This window comes from Clupea harengus, chromosome 23 (genome assembly GCF_900700415.2).
Source record: "Clupea harengus chromosome 23, Ch_v2.0.2, whole genome shotgun sequence".
Lineage (NCBI taxonomy): Eukaryota > Metazoa > Chordata > Actinopteri > Clupeiformes > Clupeidae > Clupea > Clupea harengus.
In genome coordinates, this window is record NC_045174.1 from 6999466 (window position 1) to 7024106 (window position 24641).

General features: G+C 40.7%; 1 protein-coding gene and 1 long non-coding RNA gene across 3 annotated transcripts; both read right to left on the minus strand.

Annotated features, from left to right (window-relative positions):
• Window positions 1-3632: 3632 nt before the first annotated feature.
• Window positions 3633-24641, minus strand: LOC105888799 (carnitine O-palmitoyltransferase 1, liver isoform-like). 2 transcript variants are annotated; one of them, XM_031560535.2, is made up of 19 exons: window positions 23834-24641; window positions 19515-19657; window positions 17447-17586; window positions 15055-15226; window positions 14697-14798; window positions 14470-14607; window positions 12659-12736; window positions 12355-12462; window positions 11159-11243; window positions 10478-10673; window positions 10114-10302; window positions 9729-9834; window positions 9529-9645; window positions 9263-9427; window positions 9041-9169; window positions 7746-7901; window positions 7400-7513; window positions 7220-7312; window positions 3633-4866 (listed from the first exon to the last, which is right to left on the minus strand). In XM_031560535.2, exons 2-19 carry the CDS (start codon window positions 19653-19655, stop codon window positions 4729-4731), a joined length of 2367 nt encoding a protein of 788 aa, XP_031416395.1. In that variant the 5' UTR covers window positions 19656-19657; window positions 23834-24641; the 3' UTR covers window positions 3633-4728. The 2 variants fall into 2 exon arrangements, with proteins under 2 accessions (XP_031416395.1, XP_031416394.1); XM_031560534.2 differs by lacking the exon at window positions 11159-11243 and adding an exon at window positions 11921-12008.
• Window positions 6298-7213, minus strand: LOC116218572. Its single transcript, XR_004162931.1, has 2 exons — window positions 6440-7213; window positions 6298-6396 (listed from the first exon to the last, which is right to left on the minus strand). It is a non-coding gene; the product is annotated as an uncharacterized LOC116218572 (long non-coding RNA).

Consider the following 24641-nt stretch of genomic DNA (forward strand, 5'->3'; position numbering starts at 1 on the left):
ATTGCTTGTCCCGAAAATGCCTTGCAAGGTTAGTGTCTTCATCCTTCAGGGAGGCTCCCACACTCTACATGGAGGCAGCCGTTTCTCTACATAGATCTCTGAAGAGCCTTGACTGCAGTGGTTGCTTTTTGATGAGATTCACTACTCTCACACCCATATCAAAACCCTCTCCTGTGTCACACTGTAAAGCTTCTTTGTGGATGATCCAATGTGTCACCTTCACATGTGGGATCACTCTACAGACATGAGCCAAAACCAGACCTGCACCCTGTCATGCTCCTCGGGCAGTCAGTGCAAATTCCAATACAGTTAATCCATTTACATTTGGCTCCACCACTAACATATCCTCTCCCCTTATTGTTGTGTGCAGCTGATCTCAGAACAGAAACCCCTCCTTGATATCCTTACCGCTCATGTATCTGGCAAAGACCCTTAACTGGGGAATCCCAGCAACATCAACCGACTCACCTAGCTGGGTGATGGGCCAAATTAAACACACTGTTTTGGTGGATAAATATTCAACTCATTTTCAATCTAATGTTGCTCTCAATGCCAGGTGAAGTGCTGTAGTGAAATGATAACACATGTTCCCTTAATTAAATGTTTATTTGATGACAGAAATCAATGCACACTACAGTGTCATTAAGGCACTACAAACTAGGCATTTTCAGAGTGCAAAAGAGGAAAAAACAACAAGAACAAGGCTACAATAAAATGGAGTGGAATTGGTCGTCAAATAATTCAGAATAAATAAATACTTAGCTCACTCACAGTACTTACTGTATCACTGAGTTCACGGTAATATGCAATATGGCTTGAATCAGCACATTTAAGTATGTAGGCCACTGACATACAACATATTTTATTATAGATTTGGTATAGACACACATTGTTGCCGTTTTGTGTTGATGTGCGGTAATACTCACACTACAAATTAGTTGAAAATAAATCCGTCTGTGCTCATCAAGACCCAATGACCCATTTGGGAAATTTCCCTGAACTAAGAACACATCTAACAGGGTGCCCAATAGCCTAGCCTGGAGTCAACATGGGAAATTGATATTGGCAGGCATCCCTATTAACATTTAATGGCACAGAATGTTAATACTGAAAATTGAACATGGAAATGGTGCTGTAGAAAACATTGGCTATAGCTTTCATTTGTCCTTCTGTATAGCTATAGTAAGCCAGTGAAATCTGCTTTGTTCTGCGCCATGCTGTTCAATGGCAAGATAAAACATGACAGTTTTACACTTTTTAATGTTTTTCATGTGTCAGTCAACAAACAACATTTTATTATCAGATTTTGGCAAAACCTACAAAAGCTGGGGAAGTAACATAATAAATATTGTATTAATCATTAATGTTAATCAATAAGCATAGCATAACTCTTTCAACTTCCATAGAGAATATCAAGCACAGTATAATATTCCTAAGTCACATTTCAAATACACTGGGTGAAGCTGCCTGCAAACCAGGGAATAAACGTGAATTAATTTTGAAGACTTTTCAAAAAAAGAGAATCTACACATGGCAGTGCTAAGGCCAACATGAAACCGTTTTAGAAGAATGAAAACAAACCTCTTGGGTTAGCTAAAGGAAGTAATACTGTAGGTAATACAAAAGTATTTAAAAGCACAACTGAAAGCATACTGCTATGGTGACATCATTTAATGTAATATAAAATGGATGATCAATCATCGAGGCATCAGAGCAAGATGATTGATGATCACTATGTTATTTTAATAACAGTCTAGAGCACCAGTACTCTGTAACAGCTCTGTTTACTACTGCCCCCCTTTCTCCTCTTCATCCGATTTATCTTTAGATGGAATATAGGGTGAAGTGCATATGTACATACATGGAGAATATAGGGTGAAGTGCATATGTACATACGTGGAGAATATAGGGTGAAGTGCATATGTACATACGTGGAGAATATAGGGTGAAGTGCATATGTACATACGTGGAGAATCCAGGGTGGAAAGAAGCAAGCGGAGATGCAGGAGTGAGTCCAATGCAGGACACTAGGTTTTTCTTCTTCTTTAAAACAGGACATTTTGGAGGAATGTCTTTCATCTAACCTTTTACTTTTTCTGCAACTGTTAAGTGTGGCATCCCAAGATGTGTACTGGTGGAAGTAGCTTGGTAAAAGCCTGGGGCTGGAAGATAACTATCTGAATGTCACTATGATCCAGTACTTCACTTACAATGCCATCAGTGATCATGTAGGTAGCAGCTTTGATCTGTCAGTTTAACGATGCTGAGTGGGAGCTATACTACTCATTTGGTACTGACCTTCACTCTAGGAAGCAGTGCTGCCACTTATTGGAGTGGTGCTCTATGTGCTCTTCTCTGCCTTTTACGAACTAACTACTCAATAGGTGACGCATTAAAAGGGCATCTACAGGACAGGCAGTGCTACTATTTATAGTATACCTGTAGTTAAATTTGGTTTACCAGCCCCACCAACACGAGTCTCATATTGCTTTTATACAAAAGTTCTACTACCAACTCATTTTCTTTAGTTTATGTCGATTTTGTCTATTCATTCTCCACCCCAAAAATTACTTCAAACCTGAGTTTTCGGGGGCCAAGTGTTGCCAAGCAATGAGTACTGTCAGTCCGCAGTAGAGATGGCAAATTCCACTCAGTTAATAGATCCGGGTTAACGAGTCCTTTGAGTCACTTGAGTCAGTATCACCAAGAGCATAGAAATCCTAGCGGTGAAACACAAGCCCACTGTCTTCAACTGCAAGGATATCAATTAAAATCTGAGAGCTGTACTATAATGTGGGGGACAGTGTACAGTTTGTGTATTTATAATTTGAATTTCAGAAAAGAAACACTGCATTTACATCTTGTTAAAAAAAATATAGAACATTAACCATTATAGTGTAATATTAGTTCAAAATATCAATATTCAGCTTGTATTAGGCCTATATTCAGCTTGCTACACAAAAATGAGCTACATCTACAACGTTTGTGTGTTAGCCTACACGGTTTGCCTATGTTGCAGTATTTGTTTTACACTCAACTGGATGAAGTTGCAGTTAAGATGGCCCTCTCACGTTGATTATATTAGCATATAAACTACATTAGCTTGTGTTGTGAGTCAGCCATGTTTTGCGCTGTGTGGAGGAAGTTCCCCTAAACCACTCACTCAGTCCAGATCAGCTAATCTGCTATGATTGACGTGGTGCAGCAAGTTCTGGTGATTCATTCAGTCTGGATAATGGTCTGGATATTTGAGTGCATTATGTTTCCGGCTCCGCAGGAAGTTCCCCTGATCCTCTCAGTCAGCTCACCTGTGTCCCCTGAGGCAAAGGATGACTTGTGGTGGCAACCATCTCCTCATGTCCGTGATGAGTTATGGAACGTCTGCCAGCTACTTGCTTACGGCTAGGCAGACGGACTGGGGTATGTTATAATGAGATTGGACAGGTTATAAAGAGAGGAGTGAGAGGTAATCATTTTCATTTGCATAGGTCGCCTGGTGTTAGCAGCAGGTGTAGGACCGAAAAGGATCCGGATTAATGGAGGATGCAGACTCCTTAGTACCGTGTTAGTAAAAGGATCCGAGTGAATCAGGACTCACCCATCACTGCTCTCCAGTTGATCCGAAAAGCTATTTGAGTACATTCATTTGTATGATCACCTGTCTTCACCTAACATGTTCATGTGTACACTCCTCATACTCCATTTGCTCCCTTTCCTCACTCGAACACTGTCAGATGGAACAATTACTAAATCACTGCCTGCCATCCTGGTCTCGCTTTGAAAGAATGGAATGTTGACGTTGTACAATTCATCGGTTAAAGTATATCAAACATGGAGTGATTACTAGCGGTGAAGAGTGTGAGTGGGGTTGTGCAAGCATATCCTCACTCATGGAATGCCTCGTCCAATCAGAAACTAATACATTTTTCGACTGGACCTAACTATTGTATAATTAGAAATATAATAAAGACATTGCTAACGTTGTAAATTAGTATAACAAATTCTGAACGGAGTATATAGGTGTAAAAGGCCCATTGTCTTATAATATCTTACAAAGATCCTTCAAAGAACAGTTCAGACCAGATCTAACCAGGACACAACTGTGCAGGTGGATAAGAACATCAGAATCTCTAGTTTGACAAACAGATGCATCAAAGGTCCTCTGCTGACAGCCTTTTAAAACAACACCCAGAAAACACTAGTCTCATCTTGTGAAGGGGGCTCTGGAATGCTAGATAAAAACATATCTGAGACTGGCCAATGAATGGAACAGACTAAAACGGGCAAAAATATGTGTGAAAGATGATTTAAAAGGTGTTATAGACAGATACATCTAAGATTAGGTGTTTGGACCAGAGAGAAGAAACTTTGTGAAGAGCAGAAAATGAAAGATGCTAATACCACCTCTCAAGCACAGCAGAGGAAAGGTGAGGAAAGGTGACAGTCTGGGGGTGGCTCTGGTGCTGGGAAAGTACATGAATGAGAAAATGAGAGTCATATGAATCTTTAGCAAGGAAGGCTTTAACTTCATTTTACCATAACTCCATCACCATGCCATACCTTGTGGACTGGACAGTGACTCAAAGCATTGCTTCAAATGATGTCAGACCTAGAAGCTGGAATGCTACACAATGTGTGTGTGTGTAAATATATATAAATATATATATATATATATATACACTCCCATTTTCAGTTGTGTGGATCTTCTCTCTCACTGACAAAAGTACTCTAAAGGTCTTTCTTGGCCTTGACTTGGTTCACTCCAGTTTGGTTCTGGCTTCGAGGAGGTTCCTTTAGATCAGAGGACATTATGTGCAGCAGGTCCTCCAGAGCCCTCTTGATGTGTGTGCCATACTTATGGGAGTCCTGAGGGAGATGGGCAGGGAGCAAGGGAGAGATACACAGTAATGTAGTGCTTTACCTGAGGCATGTATATATTTAGGCTACTACCTAAAGTTCAAGAAAAGGATGTATAGTAAGGTATTCAGCCTATACTCAAAAGATAGATTGTGAGGTGGAATCCAAACTTAAACAATAATTTTCTTGGCTCTCATCAGATTTTTCGAGATCTTCAGGTAAAAAAAAAAATTCAGGCGCACGAGAACGCGCGTTCAATTTAAGAATCAGTGCACAGCTACGGACACTTTGGCGGTTTAAGAACACATTTCCAGGTGTTCATGAATCCGACGGAGATCTTTTCTTAGGTTGGTCTTTCGAAGTCCGTAAGACGATTTTTAAAAAGACACTTAAGAAAATGTTCGAGAATGAGGTACAATATTACTATTCATGCACCACTGCACCCACATTTATGCGGTGCCCGCTCACAAGGTAAGGTACCTACATTATTCTGGTACTCATTGTACCTACACCTTGAATTTATGGACAGATGATGACATTTTTGCCTTGATCTGGGTAAGTTATGTAGCTTATTGCACACAATAAATGAAGACTCATTTTGGCAACTCATTTTCAATACTGTTTTATTAGTATTATTTATCATAATGCCTACTGTGTGCTTTATACTCATGTGTTCCAGATTATATTATTCTAATCAGGGTGCAGGAGATGGGATGGTTTGGGATGGAGGGTGAGGGTGAGGGTGAGGCTGAGGGTGCCCCCCCCCCCTCTGGCCTTTATATATCTTCCTCTGCTTCTACTGGTGATTAATGCTACTTCACCAATAGACTATAAAATATGAATATATGTATCCATAACACAATAATATAATTTAATATATTAATATATCATTAAAATAAGCAAAGTGCTGCAACATGAGAAGAGTCTATAGAGCAATCAAGAATAAAATCAGAAATGGTTTTCAGAAATCACACCCTGATTATAATAATACAGGGCTGTATAATCTGTCATTAGCTGGGCAAGGGTTAGCGATCCTCTGCTGTAATACAACTTCTTATCTCAAGGCAAACCAGACCAGTTTACAAAACATCTTGCATAGGTAACACTATGCTTGCACATAGATAGATAAATAGATAGATAGATAGAAAAACTTGTATTAATCCCGTGAGGGAAATTCAGGTGTACTGGCAGCAAGGGAATAGGAATCAAGTATACGTATACATACAAATTTATATAAATTAATCAAAATTGACATGTTGTCTTTTGTATGTGTGTGGGCAGTGGGGATAGCTCACAGATTTTCACGGATTTCAGTCATGTTAACTTGACAGGTGTACAGGACCTGCACTCTCTCTACTCAGTGTTGCTCTTAGATCCTCTGCCTCTGGTACCACTAGGACCTGTACTCTCTTCTCCTCTAGATCCTCTGCTTCTTGTACCACTGGGACCTGTACTCTCTTCTCCTCTGGATCCTCTGCCTCTTGTACCACTAGGACCTGTACTCTCCTCTAGATCCTCTGCTTCTTGTACCACTAGGACCTGTACTCTCCTCTAGATCCTCTGCTTCTTGTACCACTAGGACCTGTACTCTCTTCTCCTCTGCCTTCTGTCTCTGTTCCTCTATCTAGCTCATCCTCTCCGCTCTTTGCCTCTCGTATCAGCGACACCTGACCAGCCTTCACTGGCTTCACTTGACACTGGTGAGGACACTTCATAACTGAGATCTGCATTGGGTTTCAACAAGGAAGAACAGGACGCTTTTACTCCAAAATAAATGTGAAATGATTTATACGCTATCTGGTAAATTGAAAAACCATGTTATCATTATCCAGTGTGTAGCCTATTTTCAAAGCAGTGAGCTTGTTTTCGGGATAACAGGCTTAGCTTTGGCTAATGTACATAGCCAGCCATGCATCTTGCTAACACTGAGAGTATAAAAAAAATCCATATGAGCTGGTATATAATTTGCGAACAATAGAAACACTAAAAACGTATACATTAGCTACTCTACTTATGGAGTTGGACTCGTTGTGACTTGCCATTATTGAAGTTTAATCTTGAACTGGAATTCAGTAACCTCAACCTGGCAACCTGCATAAGCTTGTTGGTGTAGGTTCAGTGACCCCAACCTGGCAACCTGCATGAGCGTAGAGTCTGGGAGGGAGGGAGACACTCTCCAATATTTTGAATTTGGAATGCAGTGACGATTTTAAAAGCTTGGTGTCCCATCTACATATAGTTCCTTTAATATGTCATTCTATATAAATTTGATGTCAACATCCACTGATGCTTTCAGATAAAAAATATATACTTAAGCATCATCAAAATCCAATACAAGACGACAAATTCAAGTACTACTCACAGTTTGAGCACATGAGTGCTTGCTGGAGATGTGAAAGTTAATCATGTTCTCTCCAACTATGATGTAAGACACACCATAGCCATCATCTGCCACCTACCACAGAACAACAAAGGATTCGTCAGAGGTCAGAGGTGAAAGAGTACGACAAGAGAAGGAGACAGATACAGTACTGCTACTCACAGGGCCAAATCCTCCTCCACAGGAGATATACTCTGGATGGTTAACCAAGTCAAAAAGTTCAACTTGCTGAACTGGAGTTTGACTGGTGGAGAGACGCCAGGGCTCGGGTAGAACCTAAAATGAGCAGAGATATATGCTACTATACGCATACATATGCACACATACACTTCACTTTAATGAGCAGAGATATATGCTACTATACGCATACATATGCACACATACAGTACACTTCACTTTAATGAGCAGAGATCTATGCTACTATACGCATACTCATAATGCTTGACTTGTTCATAAAGAATCAGTAAGAACAATGCACATTACATTTCCATTAAATATATAGACACACCTCTTTAAGAAATGGAGATTCTTCCCCTAGGTATTTGGAGACAACATATAGGCAGAAAAGGTGCCTGTCAATGCCAGACCCAGTCATGGCCATACGGTAGAGTAACTGATGCTTTTCACAAGCTTGGCGGAACAAGTGCTGACAAACAGCTACACTCTACAGAGATGGAGAGAAATAGAGAGACCTGAGGTCAATGGGTTATGATCTGCATTTCATACAGCACTTTAGAATATCTACACTTTATAATTGCATGGAATCATAGAAAAAAAAAAAGATTAAGATTGTGGTCTGTGCAAAAGTTTGGACACCCTAGTAAGTCAGCACTTAGTAACACTCCTAATATCACAGCTTGCAAATTATTTTTGAAGACAGCTAAAAATCGTTTCATTAAATTAATTAATTTACAATATACTGATTTACAGCATGACATTCCAAAATCTACTGTTCTTAAAGCAGCAAAAAGAAGTTCTGTTCCCAAACTAGCTAGCAAACTACCTAACAAGAATGCAAAAACCTTGCAAACACCACCAACAGCTCAGTTGACACTGATAGAAGCTTGCCAACACACTAACTGTTGTCTTTTGGCAGTATAGCTGTCAATGTCATGCTGTGTAAGCTTTTCTTCCATTTTTGCAGGGTATTCCAGCCCGGAACACAGAACTACATAGTGCATATCCTGGATGGCTAGTGGGGAAGACACAGGTGTTTATATCTGTCCTTCTGTTATCTGTATTCTTTTTTTGTAACTTCATTAAATAAAAAGCAATAGTGCAGAAACATTATTAGAAATCCTCATTTTAAAGTGTTCCTTTGCTGCAGGGGGTGTGTTTACTTCTTTTCACTTCAGAAATCTACCAAATAGGAATTCTGCTCAGAGGGCCCAAACATTTGCATCCAATTGTTTATTGCTTAATCATCTAATCAGAAGTAGATCAAATAATGTTAAAGTCAGCTGCAACTCAATAATCAACTCAATCATCGTCCAATGACAATTGTAAAATGATTAGCTGTTAGTAATTGCATTTATAACAATCTAATTTATGTAATTTATTGATAGATAATTAAGAACTCGTTAATTACATGTAAAGTTGCTTTGGGTTATTGTAGTAATAAATGATTTGTATGCAAAACATTCATTTTTAAATAATGAAAAGAATCACAGATACTACCTTTAATGAGTTAAAGGACGGTTAATTGTGTGAGGCTGGACTGAGATATGGATGATTGGGTATAATGTTACTGTAGTGGGGTAGGAATGAGGTGAGTTTCGGAGTGCAAGTTTGAGAAAATGGTACCTCTGCATTCTCCAGTGCTCTGACAAAGGCACAGCTCTCATTGGTGCATGAACGCACGGTCTCTGTCCTCCCCTCACGGAACAAACGTGTCATTGATGCCTCATACGTCAGACAGAACATCCCCCTATCCTATAGTTCAACAGAGAGAAAGAGGGGGTAGCATCACTGTGCACCACAATCAAAAACATTCCTGCTGAAATCCTTCACCCTTGAGGACCTCACCCTGTAGTAGGCCAGCTGGAGGGCCACTTGAATGAAGGCATCTGGACTGAGCCGAAACCTCTTGATTCTTCCCTTTCCAAAATCTCGAAATGAGAAAACATGGAAGTCCACATCATCAGCCAGCACCTGGGCCACAGAAAGAGACTGACTGATGCGCTCCTGACACTGCGAGAGAGAGAGAGAGAGAGAGAGGAACTGATATTCTGCACTGACATTCCTGCAGGACTGTTAATAGTAAGGATGGCCACTAAATGATTGATCATTACTTGTGAAGAGATGTCCCAGTTAAGGCGCTGTGGCGCGGGTAGAGAGGAGTCCACCTCTCCCTTACTGTGGCCCTCTTCACTGTATCCCAGCTGGAAACTATCAGTGGCTAGAACATACTGTGAGGAGAGAGATCCAGAGGTGACTAACAGGGGAGGGGGATGAAGTGGGTACTTGCCCGATGAATAATGTATTCATTTACCTCCCACAGGTGAGCCACCACAGGGGCATCAGCCCAGGAGTGCTCTGCATTCAGGCCATTCTTTCCATTCTTGAAGACCACCACTGAGAAGGATTTATCAAACCATCTACAGACCAGTTTAGCATCAAAACTATTAGACAGCTTATGAGTGAGGCAACACAAATCATTTTGCAGTCAGTGAAAAATCTGTGTGTGTGGAAAGGCATCAAGTAATGCATGATTGCTCCATGTTACTGACTGGGCTCACCCATCATAGTAATGTATTATTACTCCATGTTACTGACTGGGCTCACCGATCATAGTAATGTATTATTACTTCATGTTACTGACTGGGCTCACCGATCATAGTAATGTATTATTACTCCATGTTACTGACTGGGCTCACCGATCATAGCACTTCCCATGCAGGAGAGCCTTGGCATAAGAGTCCAGACTGGTGGCGGGATCGTCTCCCATCATGCCTTGTTCATCATCACACAGAGTCACAAAGAAGGCCGCCTTCTCAATGCAGTCCAGAGAGCGCTTATTCACACCAGAACTGAAGAACTCTTTCCTGGCTTGCGCCCAAGGGATTCTGGGGGAAAGAAATTCACAGGGATAATTTTAAATGAAAGGTTACTTTTTCTCCATATTTGTATGCAGATGGTTAATGTAGTGTTCTTTTTCTCCATATTTGTATGCAGATGGTTAATGTAGTGTTCTTTTTCTCCATATTTGTATGCAGATGGTTAATGTAGTGCGGGGGTTACCGGTCTCCTGCTGTGAAAGCTCCTAGTTTCTCCTCTCCAGGTAATGGGGGTGATGAGTCATCAAGGATACGCTGAATTTGATGCTCAATTTCTCTTGGAGAGAGCAACCGCCCAGCCTGATACACCCAGAGGCGAAAATAGCGTCCCTTGTGGTACACTGCAACGTAATCACTGTCCTGCCAATGGGCAACAGTATCTACAAGCAAAAAAAACAAATGCAGCCACCTCAATTCCACATTTTTGTTTTTTGTTTGACTGAAGAGTAGTGATGAATACAGAATTCTAGATATTTAAAATCTCAGTCCGCTACATATGTAGAATTCATCTGACATTACTTTGATGCTTGTGTCCGTACTTGGACGCCACACATACCATAGACAGACACACACACACACACACACACACACACACACACACACACACACACACACAATATCAAGAGCAGAAGTTTACTGTTCATTCCCATTAAAGTACTCCAAAAAGAGAGGGCAGAGAGGGGGACACTGTTCTTCACATGCTCATGCTGTAGTTAGGCCTTAGATTAACATAGTGTGTCAAGAACCATATTGTCTTCACTGAGGTTGCAGAAAATCTGAATACTTAGGATGAGTATTTGTGTATTACTGAGGGTTTTTGTACAGAACAGATTTAGGATGGATGTTTGGAAAGAAAAATTGATACCTGTGATTATCCCAGGAATCCGACAAGAGTCAAACATCCTCTCAAACTGATAGGAACAGCAGGGAACAGAAGACCTCAACAACCACTGTTCCACAGGCAGGAAGGGAGAGAGAGAGGGAGGTGGGACCCAATGGAAGCAGCAGAAAAGTCAGGAATGTGTAGACAACCAAAACCGAAGGAGGCTCAGCAGACTCATATGAGCAGTAAACACAGTAAAGAAGACCGACTGGTGTAGTCTATGATCAGACTCATATGAGCAGTAAACACAGTACATACGCAGTAAAGAAGACAGACTGGTGTAGTGGATGATCAAATCAAATCACATTGGAATGACAAGAGAAGGAACTCAAGGAGAAAGTAGTGTGTGTGTGAGAGCGTGCCTACAAACTAGATGCAACTCAGATGCAAACTGACTGACTGGTACAAAGCGACAGACATTCAGCCAACAAGACAAAACACTCAGCTGTTCATGCGGGACAAAGACCTCTCGCACACGCTCCCTGCCTCTCCTCCCGCACAATGGCTCTCTCTCAAATGCACACAGTGTTGCTAATTATCCATTTCATTTGACTGGATTTGGTCTGGACATTAACACTATCAAACAGAGCAGTACTGAGCCAATAACTCTCCACAGTTGTGCAGGTCCATGTCCAATATATGTCACCTGGCCACCATAAATGATCAGCTCGTTGACATCACCTTATAATAGAGCAATGGTGTTGTCTAGATGTTGTTGTTTAAATGTGTCTGAATGTGTATTACCAGTCTCCTCTCCTGGAATACGTGTGGTGTTGAACATCCTCTCACACTGAGCTGCACAGAGAGGTATTAAAGTGCCTGGAACACGACTCTGAGAGAGGGACAGAGAAATGGTTGGAGAACAGACAGGAAAGAGTAGAGTAGAGGAGAGGAGAGGAGAGGAGAGGAGAGGGTAATGGTAGGGTCACATGATGGGGTTGGACCAAAGGGCCACTCCCATTTGAACAAACAAAAAACCCAGACAACTAACGGGAAAAAAACAAGATGGAGAATTAAAATGGTCTGGAGGAGATGGAGTGAAAATGTGAAGCACAATATCTTCTATGTCTCTCTGTCTCACACACACACACACTATCTGTCACTGCAGCAAACAGATCAGTAATAGAACATATTTGTGGAGAGAACTAAAGCCAGTGAGACGTGCATTCAGTGCTCACAGGTTTAATCTCTTCTCTGTTGAGCTTCTGACGGTAGAGCAGTAAGGCATAGATGGTGTTTCCAGCCCTAGCTGCCTGGATTGGAGTTGGTGTCACATATAAGAAGTCCTGAGGGCATGGAAATGAGATACATATCAGTCAGTCTACGATTCAACACGTACAATTTTCATCACTTGACTAAAATAGTCAAACAATGAGGTGTTACACTGTCACTGTGTGCGGCGTATTCATTAAGTATTACTACCATTCCATAGTATTCATTAAGTATTACTACCATGTCATAGTATTCATTAAGTATTACTACCATGCCATAGTAGTTGCTGTTGACCATGATGGGGTTGCGTCCTCTCAAGTAAATATATTCTTCCCACCAGTCACTCACCTGCAAGAACACATATACTTACAGTTCCACAGAAATGTACACAAGAAACATGTTGTATTTTACAGGGTTATATTTTTTATATATAAATTTGATAGGTTATGTATATCACTTTAAAGGGAAACTTCAGGATTTTCCAACCTGATCCCTCTTTTCCCATCTTTTTGGGTCCAAAATCAGTCCAGTATTGAGAACAATATAACTGGCAACCACAAAACGGCTAAACAATGAAATCCCATGGGGCAAGCATCTGTAAACCGCTTGTTAACTCCTTTAAGTTCAAGCAATACTGGAAACTGGCAGGTGTGTTTGGTCCTGACTTTTGTTCTTTCAAACGAGCATTTTCACCTTGTCATGACATTTCAATACCTACCATACCAATCAATAGCATACGTAATATTTTCACTTATGATTATTAACACATACAATAGCAAGACAAAGTGACTACAAGTGTGACACCCTCAGTCAACTTTGAGGCCTTACTGTAACAGTTTTACCCTTCCATATCCATGTTCTAGGCGTTTCCATTACTCTACTGTTTCCTTTCGTTTAGTTCTCGTGGTATTCAAGGCCTTCTCCATTACTCTACCGTTTCCTTTCGTTTAGTTCTCGTGGTATTCAAGGCCTATAGGAGTGTTTTTGCCCTGATGCTCAGCTGCACATCATTCCAAACTCTGATATTGGTTTCTATAAGATACGGTACATTTCATTTCATGAATTGATTTTTAAAGTAATTTTTGCCTACATTATATGCTTGAAGGGTACAATGGCTTGCAGAAGTATTCCACCCCTCTGAAAGTCATCTATATTTTCTGGTTTAGAAAATGTACCCACAAATATTTTCCCAATAATTATTGTCATTGTGAACACATGAAACACAAAAACAAATGTTTCACTCATTTTTGGTTGGCAAGATCATACACTTAGACTTCATCAATTCACATGAAACTTGATGGTTGTAGCCTCACATGACTGATACGGAATACAAGGTTTGTGTTCCTAGGTGTTCATTTCCTTTGGTGCTAGCGCCCCCTGGAGTGGGCTCATTTTGGGAATAGCTCCAAAACCATTTTGCCAAACATTATGACATTTTGATGGCAAGTTGGCCTCTAGGAGGTGCATTACCCCAGCTCATTACAGTTCACTAGCCAATATCTTCTGGTGTAAAGGTTCAACCTTCATGAAATTTGACACCTCTCTTCACTATTCCATTCTTTGGATAGAGGGCGCTGACGTTCCATAGAGGGCACTGCAACTGACACATTTCAATATCTCAAGATCCCCTTCAGCTGAAATTTGGTATACTTATTCTTGGCTACATTTGTTCACATCTCCTAGTTCCCTTTGACTCGCACAACAAAATGTCAGTGAACAACCAATCAAAATTCAGCAGCCAATACATGGCTGTGTGAATGGCCAATCTCAATGAAAGTTTGTAGGCTTATTCATTATGGCATATAGAAACTTTTCTTACAATGGAAAATATCTTATTTCACTCAATTCACTCATTTGTTGACTTTATGCTGAGGTCATATTATGGCTGTGGTCATATAATATTATCATATTATTACACCACTGTGGAACATCTAGTAAACAGTTGAAAGGAAGGGCAGCATTGGGTCATGTTTTAATGTGTTTCCAGCTGCAACACAGCCAATATACTAATGCACATGAACACTTAAACAGTCTGAACAGTAGAGATCAAATAAATCCATACACATAATAGGTTAACTCACATAGTTTGCAGCCCATAGTGCTTTCAGTTTGAGATACCATTGAAGCCTCTTCCCCAGACCGTTCTCAAAATCGTTAGCGAGAGTAGTCATCCTCTCAAATTCAGTATTGTCCATCAGTGGGCGCACAGACTCCAGGTACTACACAATGAAAGAAGGATGTCTTGATTTAAACAGTTGTTACACATTAAGAAACAAACATGCATACATATATGACTGGTCTTGCTTACACTCTTGATTGTACTCTCAATGGCAGGTAGAGGGAGGTTGGGCAAGGAGCCTTGATAGCTGTACAGTAAAGGCTGCCTGCCTGAGAACATCTTCACCAACCCCTGAGGAGGAGGCAGAGAGAGGATTACTCAGTCAGTGAAGCCTTATGGAACCGTACAGAGCACTGTGAGGCACTGCTATTAACAATAATAATATTCATTCTGTCATACAACACAAGTGTTATTCAAGTAAATACTTATACATTACTTGATTTACAATTGACAATACTTATACATTTTATTTTTCAGGAAAGTGGATTACAGGACTAGAATTAGGTTGTGAGTGGTAAAGCTTTTAAAAGAATGAGAGGACACAGACCACCCAGACTCTGGTGGTGTTGGAGATCTGTCCGTGCTGCTCGAACATCCAGTGGTGATAAGAGAGGAGCTGCTTCAGACAGAAGCGCATGGTGAAGATCAGTGAGAGCCAGAGCAGGGTGCTGAACACCACAGCTGACACCAGAGTCCGGCAGTGGACACTGAGGACCTCGCTAACATGGATGGAGGAGAGAAACAAAAACAATCAAGTGATGTGCTGCATTTGCCAGGGTGCAAGTCAATCTTTTGCCCACTTATCGCATGCTGCAAATACACAATGGAGTGAATGATATGATATAAGTTTTGGATTAGTCTTTACAGTTCTGTATTTGAGTAAGGGCAAGTGGAAAATCTAACTTGAATAAAACATAGGCCTGAAGTGGAAGTGATTTTAGACTGAGTATCAAACTCAAATGTTTTAAAAATCGAGATGCATCGATAATCACTTTATCGGTTTAGAATTGATAATCGATAATCGGTTTAGAATCGAATCGTTGACCTCTGAATCGGAATCGAATCGTGAGGTGCCAAGAGATTCCCACCCCTATTTCCCCCACACACTAGTGTTTCCCCCACACACGGCTAGTAAACGGCCATGGATGGTACCACCCAAATGGGTGACACCTCTTTTCATTTAAGTGTCATTCTACAAAAGAACTGGGTCAGCCAGGAGATGTTCGACTTTGTACTGACAATCAGACATACAAGTATTTAAGATGTTTGACTTTGTACTGACAATCAGACATACAAGTATTTAAGATACAATGACAGGGGAGATGTTTCAAATAAGGTGCTTGTTTTATTAAAGTAATTTCAGAGCAACACTTAAAAGGAAATACAGTAGACTAGACTATTTTCAGCTATAATGAAGGCAGTCACCACAACTGACCTAGAGTCTGGGTTTAAGGGGTAACAATCCTGCACCCTGTCTGCAACGCTAAAGAGCCAAGTTCGCTGCTGTGGCAGTCAGAGTGCATACTCACTACAGCACACACTGCCCTCCATTCAGAGCATGCACCCATGCATCCTTCACACATTTTCCCTGCCATACTTCCCCCATCCCAAGGTGCCCCACACACTAGTGTTCCACACATCTCACTGGTATTTCACCCACACACTAGTGTTTCCCCCACACACTGGTGTTTCCCCCATCTCACTAGTGTTTCACCCACACACTAGTGTTTCACCCACACACTAGTGTTTCACACACACACACACACTAGTGTTTCACCCACACACACACTAGTGTTTCACCCATCTCACTATTGTTTCCCCTTAGGGGTGGGGAAAAAAAAATCGATTCTTCGATTTCTCTCGATTCTCTCTAGAACGATTCTGTCTAGATTCAGAAAAGTTCATAATCGATTTTTTTATAAAAAAATTGTGACAAGGAAAACCTTTTTCTCTAATAAAAAAATAGAGAAGGTACAGTAATTCATCTGTTGATTTTCTTTAATTATCAAAAACAAAGTAGGAAGTGATTTTAGACTGAGTAGCAAACTCAAATGTTTTAAAAATCGAGATGCATCGATAATCACTTTATCGGTTTAGAATTGATAATCGATAATCGGTTTAGAATCGAATCGTTGACCTCTGAATCGGAATCGGAATCGAATCGTGAGGTGCCAAGAGATTCCCACCCCTATTTCCCCCACACACTAGTGTTTCCCCCACACACTAGTGTTTCACAAATCTCACTAGTGTTTCACACATCTCACTAGTGTTTCCCCCACACACTAGTGTTTCCCCACACACTAGTGTTTCACAAATCTCACTAGTGTTTCACACATCTCACTAGTGTTTCACACATCTCACTAGTGTTTCCCCCACACACACACTAGTGTTTCCCCCATCTCCCTCACACAGGGCGTCCACCTATCATGGGAGTTCCTGGTAAAGTACACACCAGACACGCCTCTGATGACGTGATGTTTATATGCTGTACTGACATAAATAATACAACTAGTGTCATCCTGGCCATTACATATCAACATATTTAGTAATAACATCTGTAAACATTCTTCTCCCTCATTCATTTGAACGTTTCAAAGGCTGTGCTGGTTATTGAAGTAAACAAATACAGATCTATCTCTGTATGGATCCTTTTCATGTTGACAGGAGCCTGTCAGCAGTGAAAACAAGCAGTTTACTTTGACACAGATGCTTGCTCCTTGGGATTCCATTGTATAGCCGTTTTTCGGTTGCCAGTTATAGCATTCTAACTAATACTGGACCGATTTCAATTGTTAATTGTTTGGATCTAAAAATAGGGCCCTGGATGAAAAATCCCAAAGTTTCCCTTTTAAATAGTATGCATATGCCTTACATTCTGTGTTGAAGATTTGAATTGGCAGTTTCAAGGATTTCGAGGGGAAATGAAACTGGGAACACACCTGACAGGAAGGTGCTCCTGGATCTTGCTGATGAGGCCCATGGAGGGATCTGAGCTTGTGTACATGGTGGCCAGGATTGCTATGACGACAAACAACCAAGATGAGGGGCTAGCAGGGTACACACCAGTGATCACACTGTTCTGTAGATAAAAAAGAAAAGAAAAAGAGATCTGATGATTACATTGTTTATCTGGAAAAAAACTTCTGATGGAAACAACCAAAAGAGATGATGAAGAGAAATGGAGAGAAGTGAAAGAGTGTGGTGCAGTATTTGGTGTGAGTGTGGTGCAGTATTTGGTGTGAGTGTGGTGCAGTATTTGGTGTATACTTCCAGTATTACCATACATATCTTCATCCTATGAAATTAAACAATAAGACCCCTCTGCTGTTATGGTACGGACTGTTGATAAAGCTGCATGAATGCAAAAACTATTTCGCAGAGCATCTAAGCTGAAGCCAAAACCATGCACTGGAAAAAAGGGAGAGGCGTTTTGATCTTAAATTGGCAGCTTTCTCCTCCCAGTGTCTGCATGTACAATTCAGCTCAGACAGTTATCTAGCTGTGTCCGTTAGATTGACGAGCGGTGTCAGTTATCTAGCTGTGCCCGTTAGATTGACGAGCTGTGTCAGTTATCTAGCTGCGTCCGTTAGACTGACGAGCGGTATCAGTTATCTAGCTGTGTCCGTTAGATTGACGAGCTGTGTCAGTTGTGCGTCCGAATTTTGAGAGAAGGCGCGACTACAGCCCCACTCTCCTAATAAGCTACCCAACTTCTTGTGCAGGCCCTGGTCATTTCTAGGCTAGACTACTGCAATGCAAGATGAGGGGAGACCGCTGATGAGTTTAATGAAGTTCATGATCGGCCATTAACACTGTCAATTGAGTGAGAAAATTGGTACTTTAGAACATGTCAGCCAAATATGGCCAAGTATAAGTACACCAAATGTCAAATGTTTCAGTTGTAGTGCCCCTTTAATTTGGCATGCATCCAAGGAATCTGGTAGCTAACTTAACCAAGTTGTATAAAGTTTGAACTTTCATAGCAGAAGGCACTGGCCAGTGAGTAAATCTAAATCTTTGAAACGGCTTTACTTTGCAAAATACCCCAGTATCCATTTTACATTACATTTAGTCATTTAGCAGACGCTTTTGTCCAAAGCGACGTACAAGGCAGAGAACAGTCAAGCTACGAGCAATAGAGACCTAGTGTAACAGTATCCGGAGATGGTTTTGCCTAAATATTATAACTTTGAACCATATATGATGAAATCCATGTTGGATACTGTCAGATTACGGCACATGTCATATCTGAGCGCATTTTATCTCTGGATTGGGACCACTTTGATACAATCAGAAAATGGAGTTGAAGGATACATGTTTCTGGTATCACATGAACCTACCGTAATGTCTCGCCTTAATATCCGGAAAAAGTTATACGTGTGGTATCCATGGTGGGAAACCTTGGACATATGACTTAGCCTCATGTCGGATATTCAAAGACATGATTGAAATCTGATCAAACTGATTGTGGATACTCACTGTTTATGATTTATGTCTGGATCATATTAATCTCCGGATTGGGACCACTTTGATACTATCAGAATATGGAGTTAAGATATTGTTTGAATTAGCTTGTAGTCCTCTTGTGAATGCCACACATTCAATGTATTTCTTTTCATACTTCATATTAGGCCGACCTAATTATTAATATTTAGAAAGCGTTATACAGAAGGAAACTTTATGACAATAGGTAGAAGTAAGATATAATTCCAACCGAAATACTTTAAATTAAGGTCAATCGTGCAGCAGAACAAGGCAGGCTATGTAGTTTAAGCTACACCTACAATACTTAGCCCATAAGAACACTATCCTGAGATCTTTTGACAGGAACAACCTCATTAACCTCTGACCCCACGAAGGATGCCTTTGTGCCTTCCTTCCTTAAACTCCCTTCAAGGATGCGGTCATTCAGTATCCGTCACTGGTACTGACAGGCCACTGTGCGGATGTTGGCCATGTTATTTTGATGATTATTAAACTATATCTAAGACATCAGAATGCACTTGCCTTAAGACGAATAATCCTCTTTTTCCAGGATCTGATCCCAGAGAGGTAGACCTCCGTGAGGGCCTGGTGGGACAGGTGCAGGTCGATCCCCTCAGGAGTGATGGTGAACTGGAAGGCCACTGCCTGGTGAGCTTCTGCCATACCTGCAGAGGGGGCCAGTGAAGAGAATGTTATCAGGACCACCTGATACAGGAGCACACTTCTCAGCTCGCTGCTTTCATCAGTGCTTATAGAGTAGCAACTGGCCCCACAGTTTAAACATGGTACTGATTGTGGGTGGTATCCAGGGAACAAGAGGCATGTGGAGGAGGAGGGGCAATATAGAACAGGAAGCATGCTTTAGGCTGTAGTAAAGATTTCACTTGAACCCTATCAAGGTAAATACACAGAGCAAATAACACATCAATTCAATTCAATTTATATAGCGCCAGAACAATAAATCACATCACAGAAAACAGCTATAGGGAATATCTTTCTTCATCCCACTAGGAAACACAGATGAGCTCACAGATGGGGAAGAGCCCTCTCAGTACTCAGGACTTGTAGATCAGAAATTGAATGATTAGCTGATTGAAAACTCAGAGAAAGAGATAATGCAGTCCTGCTCTAAAATTCTAGTATGGAATGCTTGTGTAGTTTTCCCCACACATAGCAAAGGCGAGAACAGATTAAGGCATTGACAACAGAGGCAGACTTTTTTCTAAGGAAATGTATTAAAAACTGACACTCTGTTAAGTGCTGTATCCAGCCAGTTGTCAGGATAGCCTCTTGAGCTAAATTCCCTATAAAAAGTTTCGCTTTGGCTTCAAAATCAGCCGCCTTATCAGAACCAATCTGAGTCTGGTAAATTGGCTGTAGGGCAGGTCGCGTTTGGAAGAAGCTGGGGTTCAGGATCAGGTTACTTTATTTGTACCCGTAGGTGGATTTGGGTTGCAGTAGACAAGTCCTCATCCATCTTGACACACAATTAACAAACACAGACACTTGACACACATTATCCATCTTGACACACATTTTACAGACAATTCAGACAATTGACACACATAAAGTACTCAAGGTTCCAAACCTTACTCAACCATTAAAACAAACAAATAAACCAGGCTTCCTCAGAATGAAATGCTTTGAGACGTGAACGTCTCTAACATGACTCATATGAAATATACTTAATTAAACATTTTAAATCATTATATCCTAATTTTGCTTGTGCACATTACATTTTTACTGTGACTGGTTGCAGGTGAGCTTTTCGATGTCAAATTGTAAGCTTTGCTTGATTGTAAAACTTTAGGATAGCAGAGCAACACAGAGTAAAACTGATGTGCAACACACCTAGGTTGTAATCTGGAATAGCATTTAAAAGGTTTCTCTCCTTTATTGTGAGTAAAGGAATCGGTGCTATACTTACAACATGAAATTGACTAGTTGAAAATGGTCATGACAGCACCACTGCAAATTCATAGTTAATCCTCTGCATCATATAAATACACCCACCGCCTTGCTCCGCCGACACATGCAAATTCATGTTGGGGCTTCCTCAGTGTCAAAGGTCATGCACCGCTACTGGATGAAACTGTGGCACAACCTGAGACATGCATGTGAGGTATAAGAAGGAAAACCAGGGACTATGTTGTTCGTTGAGCAATCACTTGAAAACAGTCTTAATGCTGTTTTATTTAGTAATGACCACTAGGTGGCACGGTTTTGTCTCATTTGTGCAGCACTACCGAGTACGTCCAGTATTTCCAGTGGGTGTGAATGTACTGGTCAGTGTTTGTAACTAGAAGCTAAAACTAAATCACAAGAACAGAGCAGTTTTGCCCTGGGGAAGTATGTCAATAGGCTACGGTAATATTCACCTCAAGGAGGGAGGGAGAGGACTCAGATATCATAGTACCAGAGGATGAAACAGAGGGCGATGGCTTTTGACCAACCCCTAAACAAAAGCATAGTCAGGGTGCAGATGCAAGCAGCTCTGTGGAGAGGTACTTGGAGAGGAAAGAGGCCAGAGAGAAAGAGCGTCAAGAGGAGAGAGATGAACATTATTCTTTTTGGACTATGTTGGCTCCAGCTTTGAGGAGGCTACCTGCAGAGAGACAGGCAAAGCTAAAGGTTCAGCTAAATCTGCATGAGGTTTGGTGAGATGCACATGTACACTAGGCAAACACATATGTATACTGCGGAAAATCACTTTTCACAACCAACCAACACACACAATAAACCTGTGACGAATTAATAAATTGATAAAGTAATTAATTAGATTAACAGTTTTTTTGCTATGTGAACCTTTTTTTAAATATATTTTTTTTATTATTATTATTTTAATTATTATTATTATTATTATTATATTCAAATATGCAAGTGTTCAAGTATGGTTTCTTGTGTATTATGTATCCTTATGTATCCACTTCAGATAGTTTCCATGCTTGTTTATTTCAATCAGTTAATACATAGATTATCATTTTACTTTATTGGGTTCACAAAAAAAAAAAAAGGAATCATTTGAAATGCCCGTGGGAATCGGAATGCACAGATTTGATTGGCTGAGTAGTATCACACGAGATTATTTACAACGAATGCAATTGTTCTGTGACGTTCGTGCGCTGCTAAACCAGTGCCAGTTTAAATAGAAACGCTCCGTCAAAATAGAATAATTCTCAGTAATTTATCGGTTATAGGTCCGGGTCCCGATAGGATGGCGTCTGCGTCCGGACACGGACCGCTGTCCGCCTATTAGTGCCCTCGGGTATAGAGTGTCATTATTGTGCATGGCTTAGACAGGTCCATGGTTTCCTCAAAGAGGCAAGATATTATGTAGAATGTGCTCCACAACTCATCTCCTAATTCCTGTGTCTATCCTCTACTACTTCCTGCTGGTTAGGTTCTTGCTGGCATTGATCACCTTAGATACAGTGAACAAAGAATATGTTTTACTACGGGATATTTGATAATGTGCCCTTATAATTATGATGGCGTAGCCTACTTTCCATCTAGGGCACCAATGCGGTTAGGAAAATGGCATCTCTCTGTTGGAAGCCCTCTGGACTATTCCTCAACAAGGTCTCTGCTGGTGCAGGCATGTATTGATTGACTATACAAATTCAAATGAGGTCGCAGACATCCTTCACAATCCCCACTACAGTTGATATTCCCAACCTGAAGCTCGATGTAGTGGTGGTAAAAGTGTTACCAGTACTGAGGAATCTAGGGCAAAGATAAAATAGTTACACCTTTTAATTTGGGCCAACTCAATTTAACCTTAAATGTTTGACTTAAATGCGTTGTAATGTAGGCAACCATGCGTCAATTGTTTACTTCCTTCAAGCCAGCAACTTTCTAGGCACGTCATGGGATAATACCTGAGAAACGTCATTCGAACGCCACATATGTTTATGTTTCTAGTGCTGAAATGAAAAATTGTCTCACTGTCGGGAAATACCAGAATAGACGAAATGCTAATCAGAAATGTCTGATAAAGTAATAACTTAAAGCAATTACACAATCAAGCCTGATAACTTTCCAGATGTAGGCTAGTTTACAGCAGCTGACTGGTGAGCCTGCTGCAAGTGTTGCTACAATGAGTCGTTTACGCCTGTCCGTGAGAGGTATCCATATATTGAAGTCAGCGCATTTTTTTTCACATTTGTGGAAAGTAGAATATCGTCTTACCTCTGACACACTGCCAAGTGTTGTTTACAATCGATGGCCTCTTTGTAGTTCGTATCTAGTCTCAGGAGAAGAGCCAGAACTCCATTATAGGTGAAAGCCTCGAACTCCATCATAGTCATCCTAAAATACTGTCTGAACCTGTCGTGAAACAGCTTCAGCTCTTGAACCCGCGTATGAAACTCTCTGTTGTCGTCTCTGTTCCAACAACGGGTGTACCCAAAACGTTCTCTTTCTTGAGAGCATGTTTATAATTAATATACCGGTATCTTCATCACTGCTGGACAACTCCATCATTCACTCAGGACACTACTGACAGTCGCGACGCGAAATCAGCGTTAAACAAGCACACAATAGAACGCGAAATTTATACAAATTCGCATCGGTGTGCATACTCTGTGCGAAAATGTGGTGTTTGGCAAACGATTTTCTCGCATCGCAATTTCGTGTCTGGCGTATGGTCAAGTCTGCTAGCTAGCAAGCAACTTGGATGGCAAGTCAACTCCGGAAAAACATATAAAGGCAGTGTGGGTAACTTCAGAAGGTCTGGTCGTCATCAGTTCTAGATTACGCTTGAGCGGGCACACATAACGTTAATTATGTACTGAGCATGTTGCTAATACAGCTGAATAATGCAGCTGGACCACAGAACTTACCTGAAATGTATAGGCGACTCAGTTACGCTGAGTTGGATCCCGTTAGCTGACTCGCAGAAAAGGTCACACTTCACCGTTCTTGCTTAAACGGCTCAATGCCATCTGCTACAATTCTGTACGTTGTATAAAGATAATTGCAAAATATGTGTGTCCCTTAGTGTCGTAGGTAACTGCTCAGCGCATTGCTTACTTGACAACTTTGAGGTACATCTCCGAACAGTTATTTACATCCTCTGTCCTCCAGTTCATGACCCGGAAATTGTTCTAAGACAAACGTCACGAAAACGGGAGTCGACCGGAAGTTTGTAGTTTCTAGAGTTAGCATTTGAAAACTTCCTGGTTCCCAAAAAAATTATTCCCTATGAAAAAAAAGCTGGAAAAAAAAGAAGTCTGTCGAAAATGAAAGAAAAGCTTTTATGCCATGAACTGTATTGCCCAAACACAAGTTAGCATGCAAGCAAACTTAGTGACTTGATTCCTCATAAAATAATACAGGCAGAAGAGAGCTGTGACAATTCCTGAAAATGTAAACAAGGAAATGCAAATTGAAGAAGACTATTGGTACCTTCTGCACCTTTAAATCTCTCAGGAACCTGTCAGCAATGAAACCCATTTTAAGGTTAGGTAGACTTATTTGCTCAAGCCCAAGCGACTTACAACATATTTAAAAAATAATGAATTAATTAATATAAAAAAGAAAAATGAATGGCATAACAATATTAAGTTAGAATCCAAGTAAGTTAGAATGTTTCTGCAACTCTGAAAGCCTGAGCAGGTTTAAGTGAAGCAAAATGTATATCTGCTCTGG